The sequence below is a fragment of the Mytilus trossulus genome, chromosome 3 (assembly GCF_036588685.1).
Source record: "Mytilus trossulus isolate FHL-02 chromosome 3, PNRI_Mtr1.1.1.hap1, whole genome shotgun sequence".
Classification (NCBI taxonomy): Eukaryota; Metazoa; Mollusca; class Bivalvia; order Mytilida; family Mytilidae; genus Mytilus; species Mytilus trossulus.
Window position 1 is genome coordinate 26,530,703 of NC_086375.1, and position 26,656 is coordinate 26,557,358.

At 31.4% G+C, this 26,656-nt stretch overlaps 1 protein-coding gene and 11 non-coding genes across 13 annotated transcripts in view; all 12 read left to right on the top strand.

The window, feature by feature from the left end:
- LOC134711062 (pre-mRNA-processing factor 39-like) overlaps positions 1 to 9,122 on the top strand; it is a 22,329-nt gene extending 13,207 nt beyond the window's left edge. For both annotated transcript variants that reach the window (XM_063571492.1, XM_063571493.1), the window contains 4 exons: positions 1,186 to 1,370; positions 2,258 to 2,350; positions 3,074 to 3,200; positions 8,558 to 9,122. In XM_063571492.1, coding sequence (XP_063427562.1) covers positions 1,186 to 1,370; positions 2,258 to 2,350; positions 3,074 to 3,200; positions 8,558 to 8,623 — 471 coding nt within the window. In that variant the 3' untranslated portion in view covers positions 8,624 to 9,122. The remainder of the gene's footprint in view (positions 1 to 1,185; positions 1,371 to 2,257; positions 2,351 to 3,073; positions 3,201 to 8,557) is intronic.
- Positions 163 to 243, top strand: LOC134712923 (small nucleolar RNA SNORD53/SNORD92). Its single transcript, XR_010106353.1, has one exon. It is a non-coding gene; the product is annotated as a small nucleolar RNA SNORD53/SNORD92 (small nucleolar RNA).
- On the top strand, positions 774 to 854 carry LOC134712922 (small nucleolar RNA SNORD53/SNORD92). The gene has a single exon (XR_010106352.1). It is a non-coding gene; the product is annotated as a small nucleolar RNA SNORD53/SNORD92 (small nucleolar RNA).
- Positions 1,691 to 1,771, top strand: LOC134712921 (small nucleolar RNA SNORD53/SNORD92). The gene has a single exon (XR_010106351.1). It is a non-coding gene; the product is annotated as a small nucleolar RNA SNORD53/SNORD92 (small nucleolar RNA).
- On the top strand, positions 3,517 to 3,598 carry LOC134712916 (small nucleolar RNA SNORD53/SNORD92). The gene has a single exon (XR_010106346.1). It is a non-coding gene; the product is annotated as a small nucleolar RNA SNORD53/SNORD92 (small nucleolar RNA).
- Positions 4,154 to 4,235, top strand: LOC134712912 (small nucleolar RNA SNORD53/SNORD92). The gene has a single exon (XR_010106342.1). It is a non-coding gene; the product is annotated as a small nucleolar RNA SNORD53/SNORD92 (small nucleolar RNA).
- On the top strand, positions 4,754 to 4,835 carry LOC134712913 (small nucleolar RNA SNORD53/SNORD92). Its single transcript, XR_010106343.1, has one exon. It is a non-coding gene; the product is annotated as a small nucleolar RNA SNORD53/SNORD92 (small nucleolar RNA).
- LOC134712914 (small nucleolar RNA SNORD53/SNORD92) lies at positions 5,399 to 5,480 on the top strand. The gene has a single exon (XR_010106344.1). It is a non-coding gene; the product is annotated as a small nucleolar RNA SNORD53/SNORD92 (small nucleolar RNA).
- Positions 6,052 to 6,133, top strand: LOC134712918 (small nucleolar RNA SNORD53/SNORD92). Its single transcript, XR_010106348.1, has one exon. It is a non-coding gene; the product is annotated as a small nucleolar RNA SNORD53/SNORD92 (small nucleolar RNA).
- On the top strand, positions 6,594 to 6,675 carry LOC134712915 (small nucleolar RNA SNORD53/SNORD92). Its single transcript, XR_010106345.1, has one exon. It is a non-coding gene; the product is annotated as a small nucleolar RNA SNORD53/SNORD92 (small nucleolar RNA).
- On the top strand, positions 7,411 to 7,492 carry LOC134712911 (small nucleolar RNA SNORD53/SNORD92). The gene has a single exon (XR_010106341.1). It is a non-coding gene; the product is annotated as a small nucleolar RNA SNORD53/SNORD92 (small nucleolar RNA).
- Positions 8,341 to 8,422, top strand: LOC134712919 (small nucleolar RNA SNORD53/SNORD92). Its single transcript, XR_010106349.1, has one exon. It is a non-coding gene; the product is annotated as a small nucleolar RNA SNORD53/SNORD92 (small nucleolar RNA).
- Positions 9,123 to 26,656: the final 17,534 nt, after the last annotated feature.

Consider the following 26,656-nt stretch of genomic DNA (forward strand, 5'->3'; position numbering starts at 1 on the left):
AGAACTCTGTTAGCTTGATTTCCACTGACTTTCTGGAATTGTAATGAAATACTTTGATACGCCCTTGCTTATTTGTGTCTGATAGATAAAATATAAACCTTTTCACCAACACTCTGTTTTATATTATACAAGAAATACTTTCAATAGAGTATAGATTTGGTTCAGTAGTGATGAAGTAAAGGACATGGTTTCGCAAACTTATACTGATAATTATGATTACACCAACCTTGGCTGTCTGAACTGTTCAAATCAATTAAAAATCTAAATAGTAAGATTTTTTTTTTATTAATGTTTCATGTAAAGACCTTTAAATGTGAGGCACTATTCAAAGATATAAGTATATAAGTAGAATTGAACTGTGTAAGCTTGAATACTACACATTTTCTTGAAATGTTATGAAAGTTCCATACCTGCCAAGTTTTCAAAATGCCCATGGGGGGTTTGTGTGCAAGATACTCCTTAAAAAACTGTCAAGGGGGCCTTCAAATTCAGTGTAATGTTGTTTTTTAGCTTCTTCATACTTTTATAACCCTCAATTCATTGTAAAATTAATTGTTTTGTTAAAATTGTGGACAAAATTGCTCTTTAAAAATTTCAATTTGGGAGCCTCCATGGAGGAATACCCCCGCAAATAGTGACAGTTGGCAGGTATGAAGTTCTGTGATGTGTTTTTGTCTTGATAGTGCTTGATAGATAAACCTACTTTTTTTTTTTATAACCATTACTCAGTTTCACATTATACATGAAATTCAATAGAGGTTGTTGCCTTTATGCAGTAGTGATGAAGTAAAGGACATGGTTTCGCAAACTTATACTGATGATAATGATTACACCAACCTTGGCTGTCTGAACTGATCAAATAAATTTAAAGATCTAAATAGGGATAGATTTTGTTTAATGACATTTTAGTTAAAATTCCTTCAAATTCCAGTCTTGAATGCTGAATCCATTTCTTCATAAGGGAAACAGTCACTCGTCTGGAAATGGAACTGGAGTAGCTTTTAAAACATGTTGAAAAAAGGAACTGAACATTTTTCAGTCTCTTTTATAGAAAGACATTTACTTGCAGTTAATAAAATTTGTTGTTTGATTTACCACAGAATCTGTGAAACTTGTTATCTCGCATTCAAAATAAATGATGTGTTTAGAATTTTTTATTGTAATAATTTTGATTTGATTTTGTAGGGAAATCTCAAGTTATACATTCAAACACTGGACTTGGAATATCAATGTACTCCTGTCGATGAAGAGAAGGTCAACATACTGTTTGAAAGTTTATTGAACTGTGAAAACTTCTCATTAGAAACTAAGGCAAAAATGTCCCAAAGGAAATTGGAATTTTTAGAAGATTTTTGTACAGATATAAAAAAGTAAGTTACTATGACAAACCAGCAGGAAAAACATTTTAGTGTTTCTAAAAATTTGTAAAGTGATCTAAATTATATAAAACATCACCCAAAAATATAATTTAAAAAAGTTTTTTTGCAGTGTGATAGTTAAAGATTAGGAATTGATGAATTCATCTATGTTGTTTTCTATTCAATATAATTGTTCTGGTCTTTTTCACTCAGACACTCAAATTTAATGTATTTGCAGTACTTTTTGATTTGTGATGAAATTTTAAAAGTCGTTGGATGGCCATGAAAATACAAAGAAAAAACATTTAAATTATACAAGTGTAGGAACCTGACAGTAGTGATGAAGTAAAGGACATGGTTTCGCATATTTATACTGATAATAATGATTACACCAACCTTGGCTGTCTGAACTGATCATCATTAGATAAAAGTGTATATGTCTATAAAAGTGATTACCAAAAATTGAAGGTTGAATAATAAACACACAAGAAACAATTAACATAGGACAAAATACTTTTCATATATTTCTAATAAGAGTATGAAGCATCATCAAATTATAAATATGGAATGTTTTTACCCAAGTAAAAAAGAAACATTATAACATTTTAAATGTAAAGCATGTAATTGATTGTTGGTTGCTGTGTGAAATATTTCATGCATGTTCAAGATGATATAGCATTGAATGTAAGATTTGAATATTGATTATTGGTTGCATGACGAACAGTTGAAAATATCTTAATTATATTCTGGATGATCTATGTAAATTATAACTAGATATTCTTTGGTCTCAAGATATAGTCCGTTCAAAATAGTTCTCCTCAATTTTGTATATATGGGCAAGTATAAAGATGTTAACCAGTAATTTGACTTTCTATTTATTATGAATTTTTTGCTTACAGATTAAAAGATGCTTATGATGAACACCAGAAATTGATGAAAGATTTACACACAGAGAGAAAGAAAAGAAGTTATGATGCTGCTAATTATACACAGTTAGTATTGGATTACAAGTTGATTTGAATATTTAAAGAGTTATGGGAGGAAAAACTTAAAATCTTATACAATCATTGACAATGCAACGCAACTATGTTGTCATAACACTAGTCTTTCAGAATCGTTTTCTGTATGTGCTTTAGTTTCTCAATTTATACCTTATATCTTATCTTTTATGCCATAATCATGATTATCTTGTCTTATATAACTTTCAAAATTTAAATTATTACTCTCCTAAATTGTCTTCAAATTGTGTCTCTGTCATGACTAAAAACATATAGGAATTTTGATACATGTACAAAATGATGTAATTTCATCACATTACATGAAAAGAAATACTTAAATGGGGCATGAATATATAAATTTATGAAACATATTTAGATACATATTATATCTGTGAGCTTTTGCTCCATGTCAGAGGCCTTTCTGTGACTTTTGGGAAAAACAGAAACACTATTCAGTTTTGTGAAATGTGTGTCAAAATATTATACACCATATACCTGCTTTTTCATTGGGGCTATTTCAGGAAGACATATTGGACACCACATGATATATTTTTTCTGTGGATAATTGGACTATAAACTTTAACAATTCATATACAAATGAAAATTATCAGTGGTAGGGTATAAAAAGATTTGTCCAACCCAACCATACATTCTTCCATGAATTGCCAAAATGTGAAATGTTTGTTTGTTTCATTGTTTTGCTTATTTTTTGTACAGGAGTATGAGTGAAGAGCCACCTGAGAAAAAACAAAAAAGTGAACCTCCGACCAATGGTGCTAGTGAGTCCATGTCACAATCTGCTGGTACAGAACATGGTAGTTACCCATACTGGGGATCATATAATGTAAGTTTAACAGCTGAAACCACAAACGTGAAATTATATTTTTCTTGAAAGTGATATATTTAGATTTATAACAAGAGCTGTTGAAAACTAGGTGAAAGTTGAAACACAAATGGAGCATGCTTAACATCTCTGGTGAATTTTAAAGACGACAATATATTGTCTTTTGTTAAACCCAGTATGTTGACCTTGGGGTATTTTATATATTTTTGTTTGATGTCCAGTAGATCAATAAAACATGGTACATGATTTACAAACCAGAAATCTAGATTTAACAATATTTGTACTATATAGAGAGATAATGATGTATTATGTAAAATAGTAGTGATGAAGTAAAGGATATGGTTTCGCAACTAAACCTGAATATTTATTGATGACACTATCCTTGGCTGTCTGAACTATATTTAGAGATTTAATGTGTACCTTGAATTATTTATTAACATTCTGAGTTGAAAACTCAAGTATTAATTGGCCTTTTATAGTTTAACATGTAAGTTTGAGTTTATATTTTATGTGTTATTTTCACATCACAAGAATTGGCAGAAAAAGCTCACTTTAAATTGCATTTTTTTCTTTCTTTGTTATTTTAGAACTTTAACTATTAGATATTTGGCTAATTTTCTCAAGAGTATGCACTAACTCCAGTATTTTGAACTGATTTCCTCCTAACTTTACCGGGTGTTGATGATAGGACTCTTTCTAGAGATTTTTTGAAATTTTAGTTTTGTTATTCCAGAGTTACAGAACTATTTCATTGAAAGCAATTTTTCACAAATCACCCTCTAACTTGAGTATTTCTGTATTAATTTCCTCTAAACTATTCATTATTGTCGGAATTGAAAAAAGGAATTTTTATTTGGTATTTTTGCGTTCAGCTTCAGTTATGAAAAAACCAATTGCATACATAATTGATAGTTGAAGAAAACAGAATGATCTTGTACAATGGCCATTAAAAATAGTAGTGATGAAGTAAAGGATATGGTTTCGCAACTAAACCTGATTATTTATTGATGACACTATCCTTGGCTGTCTGAACTATTTTAGAGATTTGATGTGTACCTTGAATACTTGAAGATTGTTTGTTTTTAATAAGACCAGAGGCCTTTTATAGTTACTTGAAAGTTGAGATTTACTTTTGACATGTGTTTTTTCACAACATAAAAATTGACAGAAGAAAGCATCTTTTTATATTTTAGAACATTTACAATAATTTATAATGCAAAATGCAGTCCTAATCCACTATTCCTAACTGATTTCCTCCAAACTTTATCAGATTGTGAATGTTGATGATAGGACACTCCCTTTTGATTTTTTTGAAATTTTTCATTGGTTATTCTAGTTGCAGAACTTTTTCATTGAACCCAATTTTTGAACCAAACTTTTGAGTATTTCAGTATTGATTTCCACCAAAATTTATATTATTATACGAATTGAAAATAGAAAGTTTAGCCTGGTGTTTTTGCATTTGAATATCAGCTACAGTACTGAAATAACTATTGCATGAATAATTGATAGTTTAAGATAAATGAATAAGCTTGTACAATGGCCATTAGATATAGTAGTGATGAAGTAAAGGATATGGTTTCGCAACTAAACCTGATTATTTATTGATGACACTATCCTTGGCTGTCTGAACTATTTTAGAGATTTGATGTGTACCTAGAATAAATTATTTAGTTCTGAGTAAAATACTTGAAGATTGGTTAAAATACTTGAAGATTGTTTGTTTTCAATAAGACCAGAGGCCTTTTATAGTTACTTGAAAGTTGAGATTTACTTTTGACATGTGCTATTTTCACAACATAAAAATTGACAGAAGAAAGCATCTTTTGATTTGTTAGAACATTTACAATAATTTATAATGCAAAATGCAGTCCTAATCCCCTATGCCTAACTGATTTCCTCCAAACTTTATCAGATTGTGAATGTTGATGATAGGACACTCCCTTTTCATTTTTTTGAAATTTTTCATTGGTTATTCTAGTTGCAGAACTTTTCCATTGAACCCAATTTTTGAACCAAACTTTTGAGTATTTCAGTATTGATTTCCACCAAAATTTATATTATTATACGAATTGAAAATAGAAAGTTTAGCCTGGTGTTTTTGCATTTGAATATCAGCTACAGTACTGAAATAACTATTGCATGAATAATTGATAGTTTTAGATAAATGAATAAGCTTGTACAATGGCCATAAGATATAGTAGTGATGAAGTAAAGGATATGGTTTCGCAACTAAACCTGATTATTTATTGATGACACTATCCTTGGCTGTCTGAACTATTTTAGAGATTTGATGTGTACCTAGAATAAATTATTTAGTTCTGAGTAAAATACTTGAAGATTGGTTAAAATACTTGAAGATTGTTTGTTTTTAATAAGACCAGAGGCCTTTTATAGTTTTACTTGTAGTTGAGTTTTACTTTTGACACGTGTTATTTTCACAACATTAAAATTGACAGAAGAAAGCATCTTTTGTTATTTTAGAACATTTACACTCATATATAATGCAAAATGCAGTCCTAATCCCCTATGCCTAACTGATTTCCTCCAAACTTTATCAGATTGTGAATGTTGATGATAGGACACTCCCTTGTGATTTTTTTGAAATTTTTCATTGGTTATTCTAGTTGCAGAACTTTTTCATTACTTTTTCATTGAACCCAATTTTTGAACCAAGCTTTTGAGTATTTCAGTATTGATTTCCACCAAAATTTATATTATAATGGGAATTGAAAATAGGAAGTTTAGCCTGGTGTTTTTGCAAATGAATATCAGCTACAGTACTGAAAAAACTATTGCATGAATAACTGATAGTTTAAGATGAATGATCTTGTACAATGGCCAATAAAAATAGTAGTGATGAAGTAAAGGATATGGTTTCGCAACTAAACCTGATTATTTATTGATGACACTATCCTTGGCTGTCTGAGCTATATCAAGAGGTTTGATTCGTACTTTAAATGATTATTAAGTGGTAAGTTATTATTGTGTTATTTTCGCAACATAAGAATTGACAGAAGAAATCACCCTTTGTTATTTCAGAACTTTTACCATAAACTATATTGCAAAATGCACTCCTTATCCACTATGCCATAACTGATTTCCTCCAAACTTGACCAGGGTTGTGAATATTGCTGATAGAACACTCCCTTCCGTTATTTTGAAATTTTCCATTTGTTGTTCCAGCATTGAGGGCATTTTTTTTGCAATTCAAGCTCTTACTCAAGTATTTCAGTTTTGATTTCTTCCAAACTTTGTATTATTGTCGGAACAAAAAAAATGTTTTTCCTGGTATATTTACATTTAAATATCAGCTACAATACTGACTAAACAATAGCATACATCATTGATAGTTTAAGAAAACAGAATGATCTTGTACAATGCCATCGAAAATAGTAGTGATGAAGTAAAGGATATGGTTTCGCAACTAAACCTGATTATTTATTGATGACACTATCCTTGGCTGTCTGAACTATATTTAGAGATTTGATGTGTACCTAAAATAAATTAGAGATAATGCCAAATGCACTCCTTAACTGGTTTTCTCCAAACTTTATAACAGATTGTGAATATTGATAATTAAACTCATGATGGATACCAGGATGGAAAATTTATATTCACCTCAGACGCACATTTCGTCTATAAAAGACTCGTCAGTGACGCTCGAATTAAATAATATTAAAAAGGCCAAATAAAGTACAAAGTTGAGCATTGAGGACCAAAATTTCCTAAAAGTTTTGCAAGATACAGCTAAGGTAATTTATTCCTGAGGTAGAAAAGCCTTAGTATTTCAAAATTTCAAAGTTTTGTTTACAGTAAATTTAGAATTTTTAACATATCAATGATAACTCCAGTCAACACAAAGTGCTGACTTGGCTGGTGATACCCTCGGGAATTTAAACTCCACCAGCAGTGGCATTCACCCAGTGGTTATAGATACTCACACTCCCTTGCAGCTTTTTGAAATTTTTCTTTCAACACAGTTCCCCAGAGTTCCAGAACTAATTCAAAAAAGGCAATTTTTCACAAATCACATACTTGATTAGATCTATTTATTTCCTCCAAACTATTTATTATTGTAGGAATTGAAAAAAAGGAAGTCTTTCCTATGTACTTGCATTTGAATATCAGCTACATTACTGACTAAACAATTGCATACATAATTGATAATTTATGAAAAATGAATAAACTTGTACAATGGCCACTAAAATAGTAGTGATGAAGTAAAGGATATGGTTTCGCAACTAAACCTGATTATTAATTGATGACACTATCCTTGGCTGTCTGAACTATATCAAGAGGTTTGATGTTTACTTAGAATTTATTATTAAAAAATCTGAGTTGATAACATGAAGATTGTATGTTTTCAACTTGACCTCAGGCCTTTTATAGTTTCACATGTAAGTTTAGGTTTAAATTAAATATGTGTTTTTTTTTAACAACATAAAAATTGACGGTAGAAAACTCCCTTTTGATTTGATTTTATGTCCCACCTAAGATAGAAGGGAGGCATTATGTTTTCTGGTCTGTGTGTCCGTCTGTCCCACTTCAGGTTAAAGTTTTTTGGTTAAGGTAGATTTTGATGATGTTGAAGCCAATTCAACTTAAAACTTAGTACACATGTTGCCTATGATATGATCTTTCTAATTTTAATACCAAATTAGATTTTTTATCCAATTACACGGTCCATTGCACATGAGAAATGATAATGAGAGTATGGCATCTGTGCACTTTGGACACATTCTTGTATACTTTATTTCAGAACTTTTACCATTAGAAATGAGGCTTTTTTCACAAAATGTGCAAAAACTCCACTATGCCATAACTGATTTCCTCCAAACTTTAGCAGATTGTGACAAATAATGATAAGACATTACCTTGTGACTTTTAAAAAAAAATCTTTGTTTATTATTCCAGACTTTCAAAACTTTACCATTGAAGGCAATATTCACAAAAATCACACACTTACTTAAGTATTTCTGTATTAATTTCCTCCAAACTATTTATTATTGTGAGAATTAAAAAAAGGAAGTTGTACCTGTGTATTTGCATTTGAATATCAGCTGTAGTACTGACTAAACAATTGCATATAAAATTGATAGTTGAAGAAGGAATGATTTTGTGCAGTGGCCATTGAAAATAGTAGTGATGAAGTAAAGGATATGGTTTTGCAACTAAACCTGACTATTTATTGATGACACTATCCTTGGCTGTCTGAGCTATTTTTAGAGGCTTTATGTGTATGTGTAGAAGAATAAATTGATAATAATTTAACATGTTAGTTTAGGTATATTTTTATAAGTGTTATTTTCACTGTGTTCACATATTAATTTTAAAATTTAATTCCAATTTTTCAGAATTCAAGTTATGCTGCTGGGTATGGACAACACTGGACAACATATGGTTCTCATTATTACCCATGAAGTGATCAACTTATTTTATAAGAAACATCATTATGTTTAGAAACTTGAATGCATATGATGATGAGAAACATGACAGTTGCCATACTTAATCCTGTGGATTATTTCAACTAAAACAGTTCCATCTAGAACTAAGATCTGCTTTGACGTGAATGCCTTTGAATTTCAAAAGGAGATTTCAGCCAGTGTTCAAAGGGCACTAAAGAACAAGAATCTTCCAATTTGTAAGGGTTATGGAAGTATTAGAAAAGTATGTGTGTAACAATGTTTATGAAAACAATTCTTACCTTTGAATTGGAAATGTTAGTTTTAGAATGAAATTGATCATGTTGATATTTGATTTCTGAAATCAAATGTTCATTTTGTTTGAATGAAGAACTATGTGAGAATGATTGATAGATGTTGTGTGCGTAGTTGTAATTGTCTTTTTGTTATGATTTTGTATCATGTTACTAGTATATCAAATTGTTGATTAAAACAAATAAACACATGTCAATAAGAATCATTTTTAGAAAAGAAGAGGTGTTTGTGATATTAGAAGACAGATATGACGTTATCTCAGATTATATAAGTATTTATAAGTGAGCTTCAATCAAAGAATGGAATAATTTTAGGAGACACATGTCAATCTGAGATATATATGAATTCATGGATCATTTTTATAGGACCGCAATAATTGAAAAAAAATTTGGTTGTATATTGGTATCACGTTGTTGTCGTTGTCTGAAGACATGGGGTGTAGAAATGCTATGCCCAACTCGCCTGACTCGTACATTTGAACAACCGGACAAGTAAATGTTTTTGTCTTGGTTGCCTGTGGACAAGTAAAAAAATATGCAAGACAAAGTTCAAATCCAACAAAAACATAAAATTAATTTCAAAACGTATAAAGATGTTTAATTTATGTAAAAGAAACCAATGGTCAGCAAGTAAAAACATCAATGTTCATAACGATAGATATAACATGATACCGGAAATAGATCGATTACCCAAATTTTTAAAAAAAGTATGCAAACTTGAGTCGCCTAACATTGCATTGGCTTTGTCCATTGACCCAGGATCTTCGATTGGTTTTATCCATCATTTACCAGAAGTGTCATTTCTTTAATTTTTGTACTGAGATTAGATTGATAAATACTTAATAAAATGTGGGCAAGCAAGACAAAAAGAGTCATGAGTCGAGTAGAAAACCTTAAATGCAAATGGAGGACACAGAGTATTTAAAAAAAAAATGGAAGCGAAAATTTCAGACATCTTGGATATCAGATTGCCCCTGGCTATCTAGAAATTCAGAAAATAAATTAAGTTTTTGTCTTATTTAAAGATGAAAGGTCAACATTATTTGTGGTCAAAGTGAAAAATAGAAGGGACACTTTAATTGCCCATCAAGACAATAATAAATAATCAACTCAAGAGAAAAACAAGTGTGTCAGTTGAAAGAAACACCACAAAATCAATAGTTTAAATTATCTATAATTTAGTTTACATTTATTCAATCACTGTCCTCAAAGGAGTATGTTCGGTAAGGTCCTAAAATGGCCCCCCTTTTAAGCGGTAATTTCAAATTCTGATTTATTGACCAATATCACAATAAATTATAGCTAATTAAGTGACTAGATAGGAAATAAGACGTTTTGTTGAAAACGTTGCAGGTCTGCGTTTCATTATGACGTCACAAGTTGTACTAATATTGATTTTTAACGAAAATCTATGAAAATGAGTAAATTTCCTTAGATTATTGGACAGGAAGCATAGAGCGCATACGTCGACAACAAAGACGTTTTAAAATAATGTTTGTAGAGACATTTGACATGTCTCATTTGAATATTAAGCTTGTCAACGACTGTGCTCTATGTTTCCTGGTCCTAAATATGATTGAAATCCAGCTGATTTTGTCAAATTTCACCCAAATCCCTCATTTTGACCTTTTTGGGATGTTAAAATCAACGTGTTAGAATTAAACTTTGACAAAAACAGTTCTGTTTAACTTTTTCACGTGTCTTTAAGGCAACTTAAAACATTTATTGTCTCGTTATAATGAACTTTATAATTGGGGCCAAATATGGTCCTTACTGAACTTACTCCTTTAGTATATGTACCTACTGGCTTCAATTAGTATTCAAAAACTGTTGCAAAATTGTCTTTTACATGTCATTTCATTGGTTGGTTTGCTGTTAGGTTTTTGTCCCATTGATGCTAACCCATTTCCTACTTTCCTAATTTTTAGCTCACCTGGCCCAAAGGGCCAAGTGAGCTTTTCTCATCACTTGGCGTCCGTCGTTAGCTTTTACAAAAATCTTCTCTGAAACTACTGGGCCAAATTGAACAAAACTTGGCCACAATCATCATTGGGGTATCTAGTTTAAAAAATGTGTCCAGTTACCCGGCCAACCATCCAAGATGGCCGCTATGGCTAAAAATAGAACATAGGGGTAAAATGCAGTTTTTATACGACCGCAAATTTTGAAAAAAATTTCGTCGTATATTGCTATCACGTTGGCGGCGTCGTCGTCGTCGTCCGAATACTTTTAGTTTTCAAACTCTAACTTTAGTAAAAGTGAATATAAATCTATAAAATTTTATCACAAGGTTTATGACCACAAAAGGAAGGTTGGTATTGATTTTGGGAGTTTTGGTCCCAACATTTTAGGAATTGGGGGCCAAAAAGGGCCCAAATAAGCATTTTCTTGGTTTTCGCACTATAACTTTTGCTTAAGTTAATAGAAATCTATGAAATTTTGACACAAGGTTTATGACCACAAAAGAAAGGTTGGGATTGATTTTGGGAGTTTTGGTTTCAATAGTGTAGGAATTAGGGGCCAAAAAAGGGCCCAAATAAGCATTTTTCTTGGTTTTCGCACAATAACTTTAGTTTAAGTAAATAGAAAATAATGAAATTTAAACACAATGTTTATGACCACAAAAGGAAGGTTGGTATTGATTTTGGGAGTTTAGGTCCCAACAGTTTAGGAATTAGGGGCCAAAAAGGGACCCAAATAAGCATTTTTCTTGGTTTTCGCACCATAACTTTAGTATAAGTGAATAGAAATCTATGAAATTTAAACACAAGGTTTATGACCATAAAAGGAAGGTTGGTAATGATTTTGGGAGTTTTGGTCCCAACAGTTTAGGAATAAGGGGCCCAAAGGGTCCAAAATTAAACTTTGTTTGATTTCATCAAAATTGAATAATTGGGGTTCTTTGATATGCCGAATCTAACTGTGTATGTAGATTTTTATACGACCACAAATTTTGAAAATATTTTCGTCGTATATTGCTATCACGTTGGCGTCGTCGTCGTCGTCGTCCGAATACTTTTAGTTTTCGCACTCTAACTTTAGTAAAAGTGAATATAAATCTATAAAATTTTATCACAAGGTTTATGACCACAAAAGGAAGGTTGGTATTGATTTTGGGAGATTTGGTCCCAACATTTTAGGAATTAGGGGCCAAAAAGGGCCCAAATAAGCATTTTCTTGGTTTTCGCACTATAACTTTAGTTTAAGTTAATAGAAATCTATGAAATTTTGACACAAGGTTTATGACCACAAAAGAAAGGTTGGGATTGATTTTGGGAGTTTTGGTTTCAACAGTGTAGGAATTAGGGGCCAAAAAAGGGCCCAAATAAGCATTATTCTTGGTTTTCGCACAATAACTTTAGTTTAAGTAAATAGAAAATAATGAAATTTAAACACAATGTTTATGACCACAAAAGGAAGGTTGGTATTGATTTTGGGAGTTGAGGTCCCAACAGTTTAGGAATTAGGGGCCAAAAAGGGACCCAAATAAGCATTTTTCTTGGTTTTCGCACCATAACTTTAGTATAAGTAAATAGAAATCTATGAAATTTAAACACAAGGTTTATGACCATAAAAGGAAGGTTGGTAATGATTTTGGGAGTTTTGGTCCCAAAAAAGTTTAGGAATAAGGGGCCCAAAGGGTCCAAAATTAAACTTTGTTTGATTTCATCAAAATTGAATAATTGGCGTTCTTTGATATGCGGAATCTAACTGTGTATGTTGATTTTTAACTTTTGGTCCCGTTTTCAAATTGGTCTACATTAAGGTCCAAAGGGTCCAAAATTAAACTTCGTTTGATTTTGACAAAAAATTAATCTGTTGGGTTCTTTGATATGCTGAATCTAAAAATGTACTTAGATTCTTGATTATCGGCCCAGTTTTCAAGTTGGTCCAAATCGGGGTCCAAAATTAAACTTTGTTTGATTTCATAAAAAATTGAATAAATGGGGTTCTTTGATATGCCAAATCTAACTGTGTATGTAGATTTCTCATTTTTGGTCTTATTTTCAAATTGGTCTACATTAAAGTCCAAAGGGTCCAAAATTAAACTTAGTTTGATTTTAACAAAAATTGAAATCTTGGGGTTCTTTGATATGCTGAATCCAAACATGTACTTAGATTTTTGATTATGGGCCCAGTTTTCAAGTTGGTCCAAATCAGGATCTAAAATTATGTTAAGTTTTGTGCAATAGCAAGTCTTTTCAATTGCGCAGTAGTGTGCAATGGCAAGAAATATCTTATTGCAAAATATTGTGAAATAGCAATTTTGTTTTTAATTAGAGTTATCTTTCTTTGTCCAGAATAGTAAGCAAGATATATCTAATTGTAAGAATTTTTTTATTTGGAGTTATCTTTCTTTGTCCAGAATCAACTTAAATCTTTGTTACATATACATTCACTTTTTACTACCAACTGATAAATTAAAATAATCTTTACCATTCAGTGATAACAAGCAGTTTTTTTACATCTTAACATTTTATGATGTATTTAAATGAGTAGTAATTGTTGCAAACTCCATTAGAAATTTTAATTGAGATTAGTTTTGGAATAAGGGAAAGGGGGATGTGATTAAAAAAATTGGGTTCAATTTTCTCATTTGAAATTTCATAAATAAAAAGAAAATTTCTTCAAACAAATTTTTGAGAGGAATAATATTCAACAGCATAGTGAATTGCTCTAAGAGAAAACAAAAATTTTAATTTCATTAGAACACATTCATTCTGTGTCAGAAACCTATGCTGTGTCAACTATTTAATCACAATCCAAATTTAGAGCTGAATCCAGCTTGAATGTTGTGTCCATACTTGCCCCAACCGTTCAGGGTTCAACCTCTGCGGTCGTATAAAGCTACGCCCTGCGAAGCATCTGGTTGGTTATTATCTTGAATATTATAATAGATACAGATAAACTGTTAACAGCAATAATGTTCAGCAAAGTAAGATTTACAAATAAGTCAACATGACCAAAATGGTCAGTTGACCCCTTTAGGATTTATTGCCCTTTATAGTCAATTTTAACCATTTTTTGTAAATCTTTGTAATCTTTTACAAAAATCTTCTTCTCTGAAACTACTGGGCCAAATTTAACCAAACATGGCCACAATCATTATTGGGGTATCTAGTTTAAAAATGTGTCCGGTGACCCAGCCAACCATCCAAGATGGCCGCCATGGCTAAAAATAGAACATAGGGGTAAAATGCAGTTTTTGGCTAATAACTCAAAAACCAAAGCATTTAGAGCAAATCTGGCTTAGGGAAATTGTTTATCAGGTGAAGATCTATCTGCTCTGAAATTTCCAGATGAATCGGCCAACCCATTGTTTGGTTGCTGCCCCTAAATTGTCAATGTTAGAAAATTTTACTGTTTTTGGTTATTATCTTCAATATTATTATAGATAGCTATAAACTGTAAATAGCAAAAATGTTCAGCAAAGTAAGATTGACAAATAAGTCAACATGACTGAAATGGTCAATTGACCCCCTAAGGAGTTATTGTCCTTAATGGTCAATTTTTAACAATTTTCATAAAATTTGTAAAGGGCCAAGTTCATTTTAGATAGAGATAATTGTAAGCAACAAGACTATTCATTAAAGTAAGATGTACAAACACATCACTTATCACCAAAACACAATTTTCTCATAAATCCATCTGCTTCCTTTGTTTATAATTCACATAGACCAAGGTGAGCGACACAGGCTCTTTAGAGCCTCTAGTTTAGGTCACCTGGCCCAAAGGGCCAAGTGAGCTTTTCTCATCACTTGGCGTCCGGCGTCGTCCATCGTCGTCGTAAACTTTTTACATTTTGAACTTCTTCTAGAGAGCCACTGAATGGAATACAACCAAACATGGCATGAATGTTCCTTATGAGGTGCTGACCAAGTGTTGTTATTTTGTAGCCGATCCATCATCCAAGATGGCCACCAGCGGGGTACTTAGTTTAACATTGGACCCAATAGGAAATGCATACAAATGACTTCTTTTAGAGAACCACTGAATGGAATGAAACCAAACATGGCATGAATGTTCCTTATATGGTGCTGACCAAGTGTTGTTACTTTGTAGCCAATCCATCAACCAAGGTTGCTTCCAGCAGGGGACTTGGTTTAACATAGGACCCTATGGGAAATACATACAAATGTCTCTTTTAGAGTTCCAACGAATTGAATAAAAGCAAACATAGCATAAATGTTCCTTTCTTAATGAGGTGCTGGGCAAGTGTTCTTACTTTGTAACCAAATTTTATCTTTTTATATGATTTCAAAAACCCAGGTAGAATCAGGTGAGCGATACAGGCTCTTGAGAGCCTCTAGTTACACATATACACAAATAGATTTCATTTGTTTGTGATGCACAACAGTGTTAAGTAAGAATCATATATTAGCTAACAAGAAATACAAGGATCATCAGGGCAAGTAAAAAAATTTCCGGACAAGTAAAATTTTTGGTTTCACTTGCATGGGGACAAGTGTTCACAACAAATATTTCCACACCCCTGAAAACATTTAGTTTTCGCACTATTACTGTTAGTATAAGTTAATAGAAATCTATGAAATATAAACAGGTTTATGACCATAAAAGGAAGGATGGATTGGTTTAGGGAGTTTTTGTCCCATCAGTTTATGAATTGGGCACCAAAAAAAGGTCTTAAATAATCATTTTTCTTGGTTTTCTCACAATAATTTTAGTACAAGTAAATAGAAATCTAGGAAATTTTAACACAATTTTATGACCACAAAAGGAAGGTTGGAATTGAATTTTAGAATTATTCCAAAAAGTTTAGGAATTTGGGGCCAAAGGGTCCCAAATTAAACTTTGTTTGATATCATAAAATAAATGAACTATTGGGGTTCTTTGATATGCCAAATCTAACCATGTATTTAGATTCTTCATTTTAGGTCCTGTTTTTCAAATTGTTCTACATTAAGGTCTAAGGTCCAAAATTAAACTTCAGTTTGATTTGAGCAAAAATTGAATTCTTGGGGTTCTTTAATATGCTTAATCTAAACATTTACTTAAATTTTAGATTATGGGCCCAGTTTTCAAGTTGGTCCAAATTGTGGTCCAAAATTAAACTTTGTTTGATTTGAACAAAAAATGAATTCTTGGGGTTCTTCAATATGCTGAATCTAATGATGTATTTAGATTTTTAATGTTTGGTCCCAGTTACCAAATTGGTCCACATTGAGGTCTAAAGGGTCCTAAATTGAACATAATTTGATTTCATCAAAAATTGAATTCTTGGGATTCTATAATATGCTGAATCTAACCATGTATTTAGATTTGGATTGGACCATAATAGGTAAATACACAATTAAAAAAAAATAGGTTTAAGTTCTAAAACCATTTATTCTGTGTCAGAAATATATGTTGTGTCAACTATTTAATCACAATTCAAATTCAGAGCTGTATCAAGCATACATGTTGTGTCCATACTTGCCCCAACTGTCAGGGTTGTATAAAGCTGTGCCCTGGGGAGCATCTGGTTAAGGTTAAATTGAACTTGGGCATCGATTGTAATATTCAAAAATAATTGTAGAAGCAGGATAGACATTTCAGCCTGTCAACTCTTGTTTAGGCTCCCTTCAGTCCTACATTTTCTCAGTTGTGGAGTTAAATAGTGGCAATGAGTTTTACATTGACTCAATACCCGCCACCAATAGCGAATTCACTTGACAAAACCATCAGATATAGCAAACCAGGTTACTGACTTTACAACATGATCAATGTCAACCCCTGTATTACTAGGAAGGGTACCAACTTTTCTGCTCCAGATAAGCATTTCGACTAGACAAAATAAAATCCCCAAAAACCCGAACAATGAGAAAATTCAAAATGGAAAATCCCCAATCAAAAACTGGAACACATAAAACTAATGGATATCAATTGTCCTATTTGTGACTTGGTTCAGGCATTTCCTTTGGTAGAAAATGGTGGATTAAACCTGGTTTTATAGCCAGCAAACCTCTCACATGTATGACAGTTGCATACAATTCCCTTATATTGACGACGCTGTGTGAACAAAACAAACAGACATAATAGATAAAAATGTCAACATAGGGGTACAACAGTCAACATTGTGTTATAATTTTCATCACTAAAAATTGTTTCTGCATTTGTTTCTCGAGGCCAAACGATGTCAAAAAGTGGCAAAGTTAATAATGAACGGCTCCAACTATTCTACTTAATCTTTTTTATACGACAGCAAAAATTAAAAAAACATTTGGTCGTATATTGGTATCATGTCGTCATCGTCGTCCAAAGACAGATGGTTTCCGGATAATAACTTTAGTATGAGTGAATAGAAATCAATAAAATTTTAACACAATATTTGTAACCACAAAAGGAAAGTTGGGATTGATTTTTGAGGTTTTGGTCCTTACGGTTTAGAAATTAGGGGCCAAAACAAGTATCTATCTTGTTTCAGGACAATAAGTTTTGTATAAGTATTTCAATTGCTCCGTTATTGTACCATAATGTTGAAACCATAATGTAGAAGGTTGAGATTTATTTTAAGGGTTATGGGGCAAAAAGTCTAGGAATTGGGCGGAAAACAAGCATGTTTGTAGTTTCGGGACAATATAATGTATAACTGTATGGATCTCTCTGACATTATACCACATATAAGAAAGGGTAGGCTTTGATTAAGTTTGGGGTAAATATCCCTGAACATTTAGGAATAAGGGGCAAAAAAGAAGCATTTTTCTAGACTACTGATACTAGAAGGACTGCTTCATACCTTGATCTTTTCCTAAATATTGACGTAGATGGACGACTTCACACGAAAATCTATGATAAACGGGATGATTTCAACTTCCCAATTATCAATTTCCCATTTCTTAGCAGTAACATACCCTCTGCCCCTTCGTATGGTGTTTACATATCACAATTGATACGTTATTCACGTGCTTGTTCACACTATACGGAATTCATATACAGGAGTGTGCTCCTTACGCAGAAACTGCTCCAACAAAGTTATGAGGAAGACAGATTAAAATTGACACTTCGTAAATTTTATGGACACCATCACGAATTGGTGGATCCATATGATGTCTCTTTAACCAAACTAGCTAAGGACATTTTTACCACATGGTAGATTGTGGTTTGTCATTATGTCGTCTTATCTTTTAATTACCAAACGTGACTTATTCCCGATTGTTGGTTTGTTGCCCCGATTTTGTTTTTTGTCCATGGATTTATGAGTTTTGAACAGCGGTATACTACTGTTGCCTTTATTCAGGCATTAACTTGGGTTTAAGTTAATGGATCTCTCTGAAATTAAGCTACACGGTTTTGTACTACAAAGGAAAAGCTGGAATTGAGCTTTGGGGTCCTTGCTCTAAGGTTGGAGGGGGGTTTCAAAAAGTGAGGGGTTAAAAAAGGGGCCCAAATAAGCATTTTTGTAGTTTTCAGTCAATTACTTGTGTTTTTAAAAGTGTATAAATCTCCCTGAAATTATAACACAAGTTTCCATACTACTAAGCGATGGTTATGAGGGGCTACGGTTCAAATCAATTTAAAAAGCAGTGTATGGGAGGTAATGCAATTAAAATTTACAGAATACTGTTATATATATGTTTGGTTACTTAATTACCTCCCTTACGCGGCTTGTTTCAAAAGTTTATAGATGAAATCTTCAATTACACAGTATTGTGCAATAGATTTGTTAAATCTTTGACCACATTTTATTGTGACAAAACCTATATTATGTCAATTTTTTTATCACAATCTAAATCCAGACAGTATCAAGATTAAATATTGTGACCAAATTTACCCCCAACTGTTCAGGGTTCGACCACTGCGGTCGTATAAAGCTGCGCCCTGCGGAGCACCTGGTTGCTATTTGTGCTCTCCAATGGCTGCAATGTTTTATCCTTTTGGCTTTCTGAAATTGTGCTCTACAGAGTACCTGATAAAGGTTTCATAGAAACACACGTTAGTTTTAATAGTACAACACTTAAAAGTGTTGAGTGAGCAAGAACAAACAAAAGAAAGCGAAAATAATTTTATTAAATTTTTTTATTAATACAGGAAATTTTTGACATTTGGAAAAGAAGCTAAAAAGTCAGTCATCAATGTTTGAAGAATTTCTACCAAATCTGTTGCCTATCATATCGAAAAGTTGGCTTCATCCTGATAATAGAATAAAAAAAATTATCAATCAATCAAATTGTAAATAGAAAGTACTTATGTCAAATTAAACATATCTCATTGCATATGATACAACGATACAACTTAAAAATGAATACCGTTGATCTGGTTTAAATATCCTACATTAAAGTATATATAACTTCTTTCCGCTGTGTTTTGTACAGATCTATATTGTTAAAGAGAGATGAAATATACTACAGCAGACTGCTTCTCAGTTGAAAATGAACAAAAGAAATGGAACTCGTAATTAGAAGAGGTTAAAAAGGCCAATTTGGTATATATACATTGATGAAATCTGTTTCTGTAGGCTTTGATTGTTTAATGTGGGTGCATAATTTTGTTTGTTGACCCATATGGAATAACTATTTCACAGGTGATAATTGGTATGTTCCTAACGTCGTAACTACAATCCCCTTCCCTTTCATAAATGTTACCTTCCGAAATGGACTATTTACCGGGTTTGTAATAACATGAGTGGCGGGTGCAACATGTGGAGCAGGATTCGCTTACCCTTCCGGAGCATCACCCCAGTTTATGGCGGGGTTCGTTTTGCTTAGTCTTTAGTTTTCTATTTTGTGTCATGTGTATTATTATTTATCTGTTTGTCTTTTTTTTTAGCCATGGCATTGTCAGTTTATTTTCGATTTATTAGTTTGACTGTCCCTCTGGTATCTTTCGCCCTCTTTTATTTTATGTATTTACTTTTATCGCTATTTAACGTAATTTAACTTTGATCTTGCTGACTGATATATTATCGTCGATCATCTCATCGAGAATGATTTTCTCGCTTGAGCCGGGGCATCGAAAGTGAGAAAAGCAAGTAAGTTGAAAAGAACAATGATAATCTGTTTATTGCTATTTTACTTCTCAGTTTCTAGCGATAATTTTTCATATCACTCGACTCGGATGAGAAAGGAAATTATCAGTTCGCAAAGCATAATTTCGTTAAATAACTAGTTTAGGTGGCGTCACTTTTGCACCATTAGCCCTATATTATCAAGCGATGGAGTCTACGTCTCAAGTCATATTCCTCATTTATTTTTTTTAGTATTTTTTTGAACCTATGAAAATCCCATTTGACAACAGACCAGAAAAGAGTTATAAGTTAACTTAAGGCATAAAAACACATTAACTGACGCTTAATAGCTAGTAGATACATTTGTCTATCCTTAATCGTAATGATTCTGTGTGGCTAAATTTATCGATGCTAGAATTTATGCAAATATACAAAACTAAAATATAAAATATACCAAACGAAATAACTCAGTTGGTTCATAATTATTTTTATGAATATTATAAATGTATAAAAATGCTCAATTAGGAACAAATATATCTAAATTATGACATCACAAATGTATGCAAAAGTAAAGAACAGATTTTATCGTGTGTGTTTTTTTTAAATCATCAATGAAGATAGGATGATTTAATATTTTGAACTGAGCGTTACTGATGAGACTTATGTAGACGAAATGTGCGTTTGGCGTATTCAATTATAATCCTGGTACCTTTGATAACTATATATTAAGACTTGAATTTTACTAATTTGCAATTTCAAGTTTTGCATGAACTTTCTTTAAGTGTGATGTCGCAACTAGCAGGTATATATTTCTACAACAGCAAGTTTATTTTAGTCGAAGAATATTTGTTAGCTTGATTTTTTTCATTTTCATTCCTTTCAAATCTGTTCAAGGCTTTTTGCATGTAATATTAAAATATTGTAAATATGCTTACCTATTTACCTCCTGATTGCATGATATTTACTACCCTGGTAGAAGCTAAAATGCCAAAAAAATATGAATTATATTATTTCAAGTCGAATTTAAAAAACAAAACCGAATATGGACACTTGGTAAAATTTCCAGACATTTCAAGATGTGTTAAGTAAATGTACTAAAAAAATAGCACTTACAAACAATTAAGACCGAACTCCAAGGTTAATAAAAAGGGGAGGGGAATCTATGAAAACTTACAAACTAACTGTTAGAATACTTCGAACGACGAAAAAATTGTCATATCCATAAGCCATTGTTTTCTCAAAATAACACCACAGACATGCAAAACAATTCACTTAAATTGAAAAGAGAAAAAAAAACAGCTTGAGCAACTAACGATTTAAGTACGCCTATCAACTGATGTGGAAATTGAAATAGATAATAATTCAATAAACAGCTTACTCGAGTCATCATCTGTAGCACTGCGTGGTTTACCAGATTCGCCTCCTTTTTCTGGTTTTTCACTCTTTCCACCTTTGTCTGATGAAGAATTGCCTTTGCCATGTCCAGACATAACTGATTGATCTCTTGTGAAATTATATCTATATAATATGAAACATAATAGAATAAATAACTAAAACCATAATCGATAAACATTGTCTGTGTTGCCCCTTGAAAAGTTAAATAATATTGAAGTCTTTTTGATAATACATATAACAATTCAAGTTTAAAGCAAATATTTTTCCATATTCTGTGAAATAGCAATCTTATTTCGTGTACTAGTATTTGTTTTCTATAAATAATAACAGCATTGTTTTAATTAAGAAATGACTGTAATATTTTTTTCCATCTATATGAAGCAATAACATATAAAATTTTGTTCACACTGAATAACAAGCGTAGCATGTTATTACAACGTATGTACCACATTTTTTTTTTATATTTTTCGAATAGACAGAAAAATATATTACAGTCATTTCTTATAATTTAATTCTAAATTCAATTAATTTTAAACCGGAGTAAATCATCAAATTGTCTATGAGCGGATAAACAAAACAACATCAGTCTATCAGAAGACTCTTTACATCCAAAATTAAAGTATTTTGAAATAAATAAAAACATTCTATAAAATGCTAATATCTAATATTTTATCCAAGTACTATATTAACATTTTGGTATCTCAGAACAACACAATACTTACAATTTTATCAGGTAAAGCGCTGTATAAAGGTCTCTGTTCTTTATTAGCTTTATATAGTGAAAATGTCACAAGACACGCCCATTAAGGAAAAAAAACTACGACATTAGGGTGGTTCGATTAGTGATTTACATTTTACCTTTATTCACATTTCATGAATAGAATATTTCTAGGAAATTACATGACGAAACAATTTTTTTTTCATTTAAAATTCTTCCGAAAATCTGTCTTAATTCGTCTTGGAAAAGTTTCTATTAAGGGAACGACCATTTGACTTCAAAGGGGGGATGGTTTTTCCTAAAATGATATTCTGATTCACAATTTAAAGAAGAAGAAAAAAATTGATTAAGCAGGAGACAAAAAAATCTGAATGCATATTTTCCCCATACCTTATACAGGTTTGTATAAAAAAAAAATGATTTGATTGGCAGCGGCGTCGAAAAACTCAAATCGAAAAACTCAATAAATGTGTTCGCGTCTGACAAAAAAAAACAGATCCTCCTTTTCCTGCACTTGAATTTAAATGGTTGCTCCCTAACACTGTTGGAATGCAAAATGAATTAATCAGTTTTATACATAAGATAATTGTTTTCATGCATTTTTTTAAAATTTTATCTTAAAGGGACACTAGCGGACATTTCATAATTAAATACTGCAAATTCTCTTTGATATTCGAAATATTGTGGATTCATTTATTTTCGAAGGTACTTATTTCGTGCATGAAGTGAAAATCGCACGGTGACCCATACTTTTATTATATTTTCAAAAAAGGCACAATTAAATCTTCATTTTGGCAAAGTATAAGAAAATCTTATCGGAGTCAATGTATACATGCTATTTTGTTTAGTCTATAAAACTTGACTGCTCGTCTGCTAAATAAACTTTTATTTCAATATTGAGGAATGACATGAGGAGTTTATAACCTTTAGGAATATTTCTTCGTTTCATTTTTTTTTATATATATATTCATGTAGCAACTACGAGCAACGCAATCGAGTGTCTTATTGATTGTAAAGATGCCTTTAATTGATTTTGATTCATTATTTTAGAATTTCTCCCTTTTATTTCAATTTGAAAGTTTAAAACCCCAACATTTATGTTACGTATTTGTAAGATTTAGGTCATTTAATGTTGTGAATAGCGATATTTAGGATATAAATCTACATTTGTTTGCGGTTAGAACTAATCTGTTTTATTATTTAATTCAAAATTTTATAGAAACACAACTTCTTAAAATATTTGAAATACAGTAATGTCTTGTATTTCAGTTTAGTCGATCGATTTTTATTATTTAATTATAGATTAAGTCGGTAATACGCAAAATCTATTTTCCTAGAAATGAAACAATATGTTTGGCCTTGATAATTTTGAATTGAATAATAACTTAAATAATGTCAAATCATGCATTGTCTGTCATAAAATAGTGAACTGTTTGTACTTAAATCATTCTTTGTATATGATTTTTTTTCATAGTATGAAATTTAATTGAAAAAAATGTTAATCCAAAAAGTGGTGGAGAGTTCAATGATAACTTTTGTTATGTTCGAATTTAAGTACTGGCATCCATAGTTTTGATATTATCTTCTTAATTATATCGATTATCAAAACAATCAGGAAAATTGAACGGATACCATCGAAGGATAGTCAGTATTTATTAAGAACAGTATGCAAAAGCACATGTTTGAATGATAGTTTCTGCACAGTTTACTTGTGCACATTTGCATCAAACAAATTTTAAGACTTGACAGGCAAGATACATTACATTTGTTAAATGTATAACCAAAAACTCGTGGAGTGCTAATACTGGACGGTACTCCTTTGCTTTGAAATCGGTATGATATGTTTGTTTTTTCGATCTATTGTGATCAATTAGATCCTATGCAAACGGTGTCAACTATGAAATTAACCAACACATTCTTGGCACACTAAAGCAACAACAGATGATTCAAAGCACACCTTACAGATTCTTCATTAAGCTGAAACCGTTCAAATGACAGCAACTTCATATTAAGTCTCAAGGGCGTCTGCCAAAACACGAAACGATTTTTAAGGAATTACAGTTATTGATTATCAGAAAATTAAAGAGTTTTAAACAGTTTGATAAAGAAAAATCTTCTGCAGTGATGATGTGTCAGGATTTCAAATTTAAGAATTTAAAAAATCCCATTGGAAGCTAAATTTCGCAGTAACACAACTTCTTGGAATATATAAAATTCAGTCAGTTACGTGTATTTCTGTTGAATCGACTGTTAGTTTTTCTTCGATTACAGATTTAAATAGATATTTAGTAAATGTCTTTTGTTCATCTAAGTAAGATGATATTTGTGTCTTTAATATTACGTAACTTGGAAGGAGTCGAATAACACTATCAAATATGATGTTCGTAATACTTTTCATTCAAAAATGTACTGTCTGTTTTCTATAAGGAAAATGCGTGGCTTTTCAGATAATTTGAAATCATTTTTATCTATTTTGAAATTCAAGTTAATAATATCTTACAAGCGATACAAAAATACACTAATAAGCATTATATTTTTTCGTTTTCTTTTTGATACACTTAAGTGTTTCTGTTGTTTTTTTGGTTTTTTTTCTGTTATGTTTGATGTGTTACCTTCGGTTTTAGTTTGTAACTCGTATTTGTTTTCTTTCAATCAATTTATGACTTTTAAACAGCGGTATACTACTGTTGCCCTTATTTTATATGCTTGAATCTTAGATTTAACAATTCATATTTCAGTGTTATTTATTTAAAGATACATAAAAGGCACACTAGAAAAGTTTATTGTCCTTGATGGCAACTCTTTGGGCAAACTATTTTGGAAATCCACATCTATTTCTGTTTTTCTTGCCTTCAATTTCGATACCTTTTAATCAATTGTTCTGTTTGATTATTTTCATTTTCATTTCATTTATATAGAGAATAGTTCTTTATCTTCCTCGCATCAAGCATGACATACATTTCTCAAACACCTGTTCAGTACTGAGACTAATGAACCAGTTTGTACTGTACTTGAGAAGGCAAATATATAATATGCATACCTTTAATGTATGACATGCAATGTCATAGATGCAGTTTTTCTCTGTAAATTCAATGTTTTTAAAATGTTAAAATAATTCTCAACAATTAACGTTTTTCCTATCAATGCACAATATGAGCAAATAGATTTGACACCTAATTTTTTTTAATTTTTTTTTATTGGTCTCTAAATCTAGTGCCATTGACACATCTTATGTTATATATATACGAACCATTTATATAATAGTTCTTGAAAAACTGGTCATTATCTTGATATATGGACTGCCCCCAGGACAGTGGTTTTGACTAAGATAGTGATATAATGACTGAGCCGCAGTCAATACCACTGTCCTACGGGCAGTCCATGTACCACGATAATGACCAGTTTTTCAAGAACTATTATGTTTATTTCATTGAGAAACCATGTTTTGGAAAATTCTCATAAATTCAAAACGCCTAAAGCAAACTCGAGTAGTTATACGATTTCTATAGCAAAGAGTGAAGACCAGTCGTAGTAATACGGCCATTCATTTTAGTGCAACTTTTCAGTATATAAATTCTTAATTAAGTTCTCTTTAATTTTACCATTTACGAAAAATGTAATTAACAATTCAACAACTTAAATGTAAAATTAAAAACAGGAACATGTTTTATAAAAGGTACATCTTTCTAAACAGAGAAACCACGCCCCACCAGTCATTAACAGAGAAACCACGCCCCAACAGTCATTATCAAACGGAAACCTCACCCAACGGTCATTATCAGACGTAAACCACGCCCAACCGGTCCATATCATGTAAAAGTTCATTTACGACCGGTCTTCTGGTCCGTATTGTTCTGTTAATGACCGATGGAATTACTGAAGATTAATGAATGTCATGTGACCCCTTTTTATCCAATAAGAGAATCTTATTCTCAACCGATATGAAATAAACGAGTATAATACTCGTTTGGTTATTAACGAGCCAGACCATATGAGTATTTGGACCATTTAAGTAATTTTGTTAAATTACATTATAAAAGTTTAACAATAAAAAAACTTTATCTAAAAATTCATGATGGTTACATGAAAATGTACTATTTTATAATTCAATACCTTTTACTACATAAAAATAAATATTGATGCCATAGTTAGTTTTCATCGCGAATTACATTCTTGAATGTAGGCTTGGGATGACATTTACTTCCACACAGTATCATAGCTTTTTTTGGCATTTGCAAGTCTTGGTTGTGCACGATCCTTTTCATTTACACCGTTTGTTTGCAAGTGACAGCTAGCTTTTTGGTAGCTGTGAACATTGATATACCATAATCACATATTGTATAGCCGGAAACTTAAATAAACTATATGTTATTTTCCAGTAACTTCTTATGTAACAGTTCATAAAGAATTTTTTGGATTTTTTTTATTTAAAAGTCAACATATTCCATTCACTCGTAATAACAAATCAGTAATGACCATCGGTATAAAATGTGTTTATTATAGTTTTGACAAGTAGGTAAAATTAAATACGTGAAACTTCTAATTTTTATTTAGCTTATCTTTTTATGATAATATAATAATAAAATTACCTATTTGGTAGCGGCTTTTTAATGAATAGTTAAGTATTTTAAAAATGTAAATTGTAACAGAGTGTAAATTACCCCGACATACGCGTACGG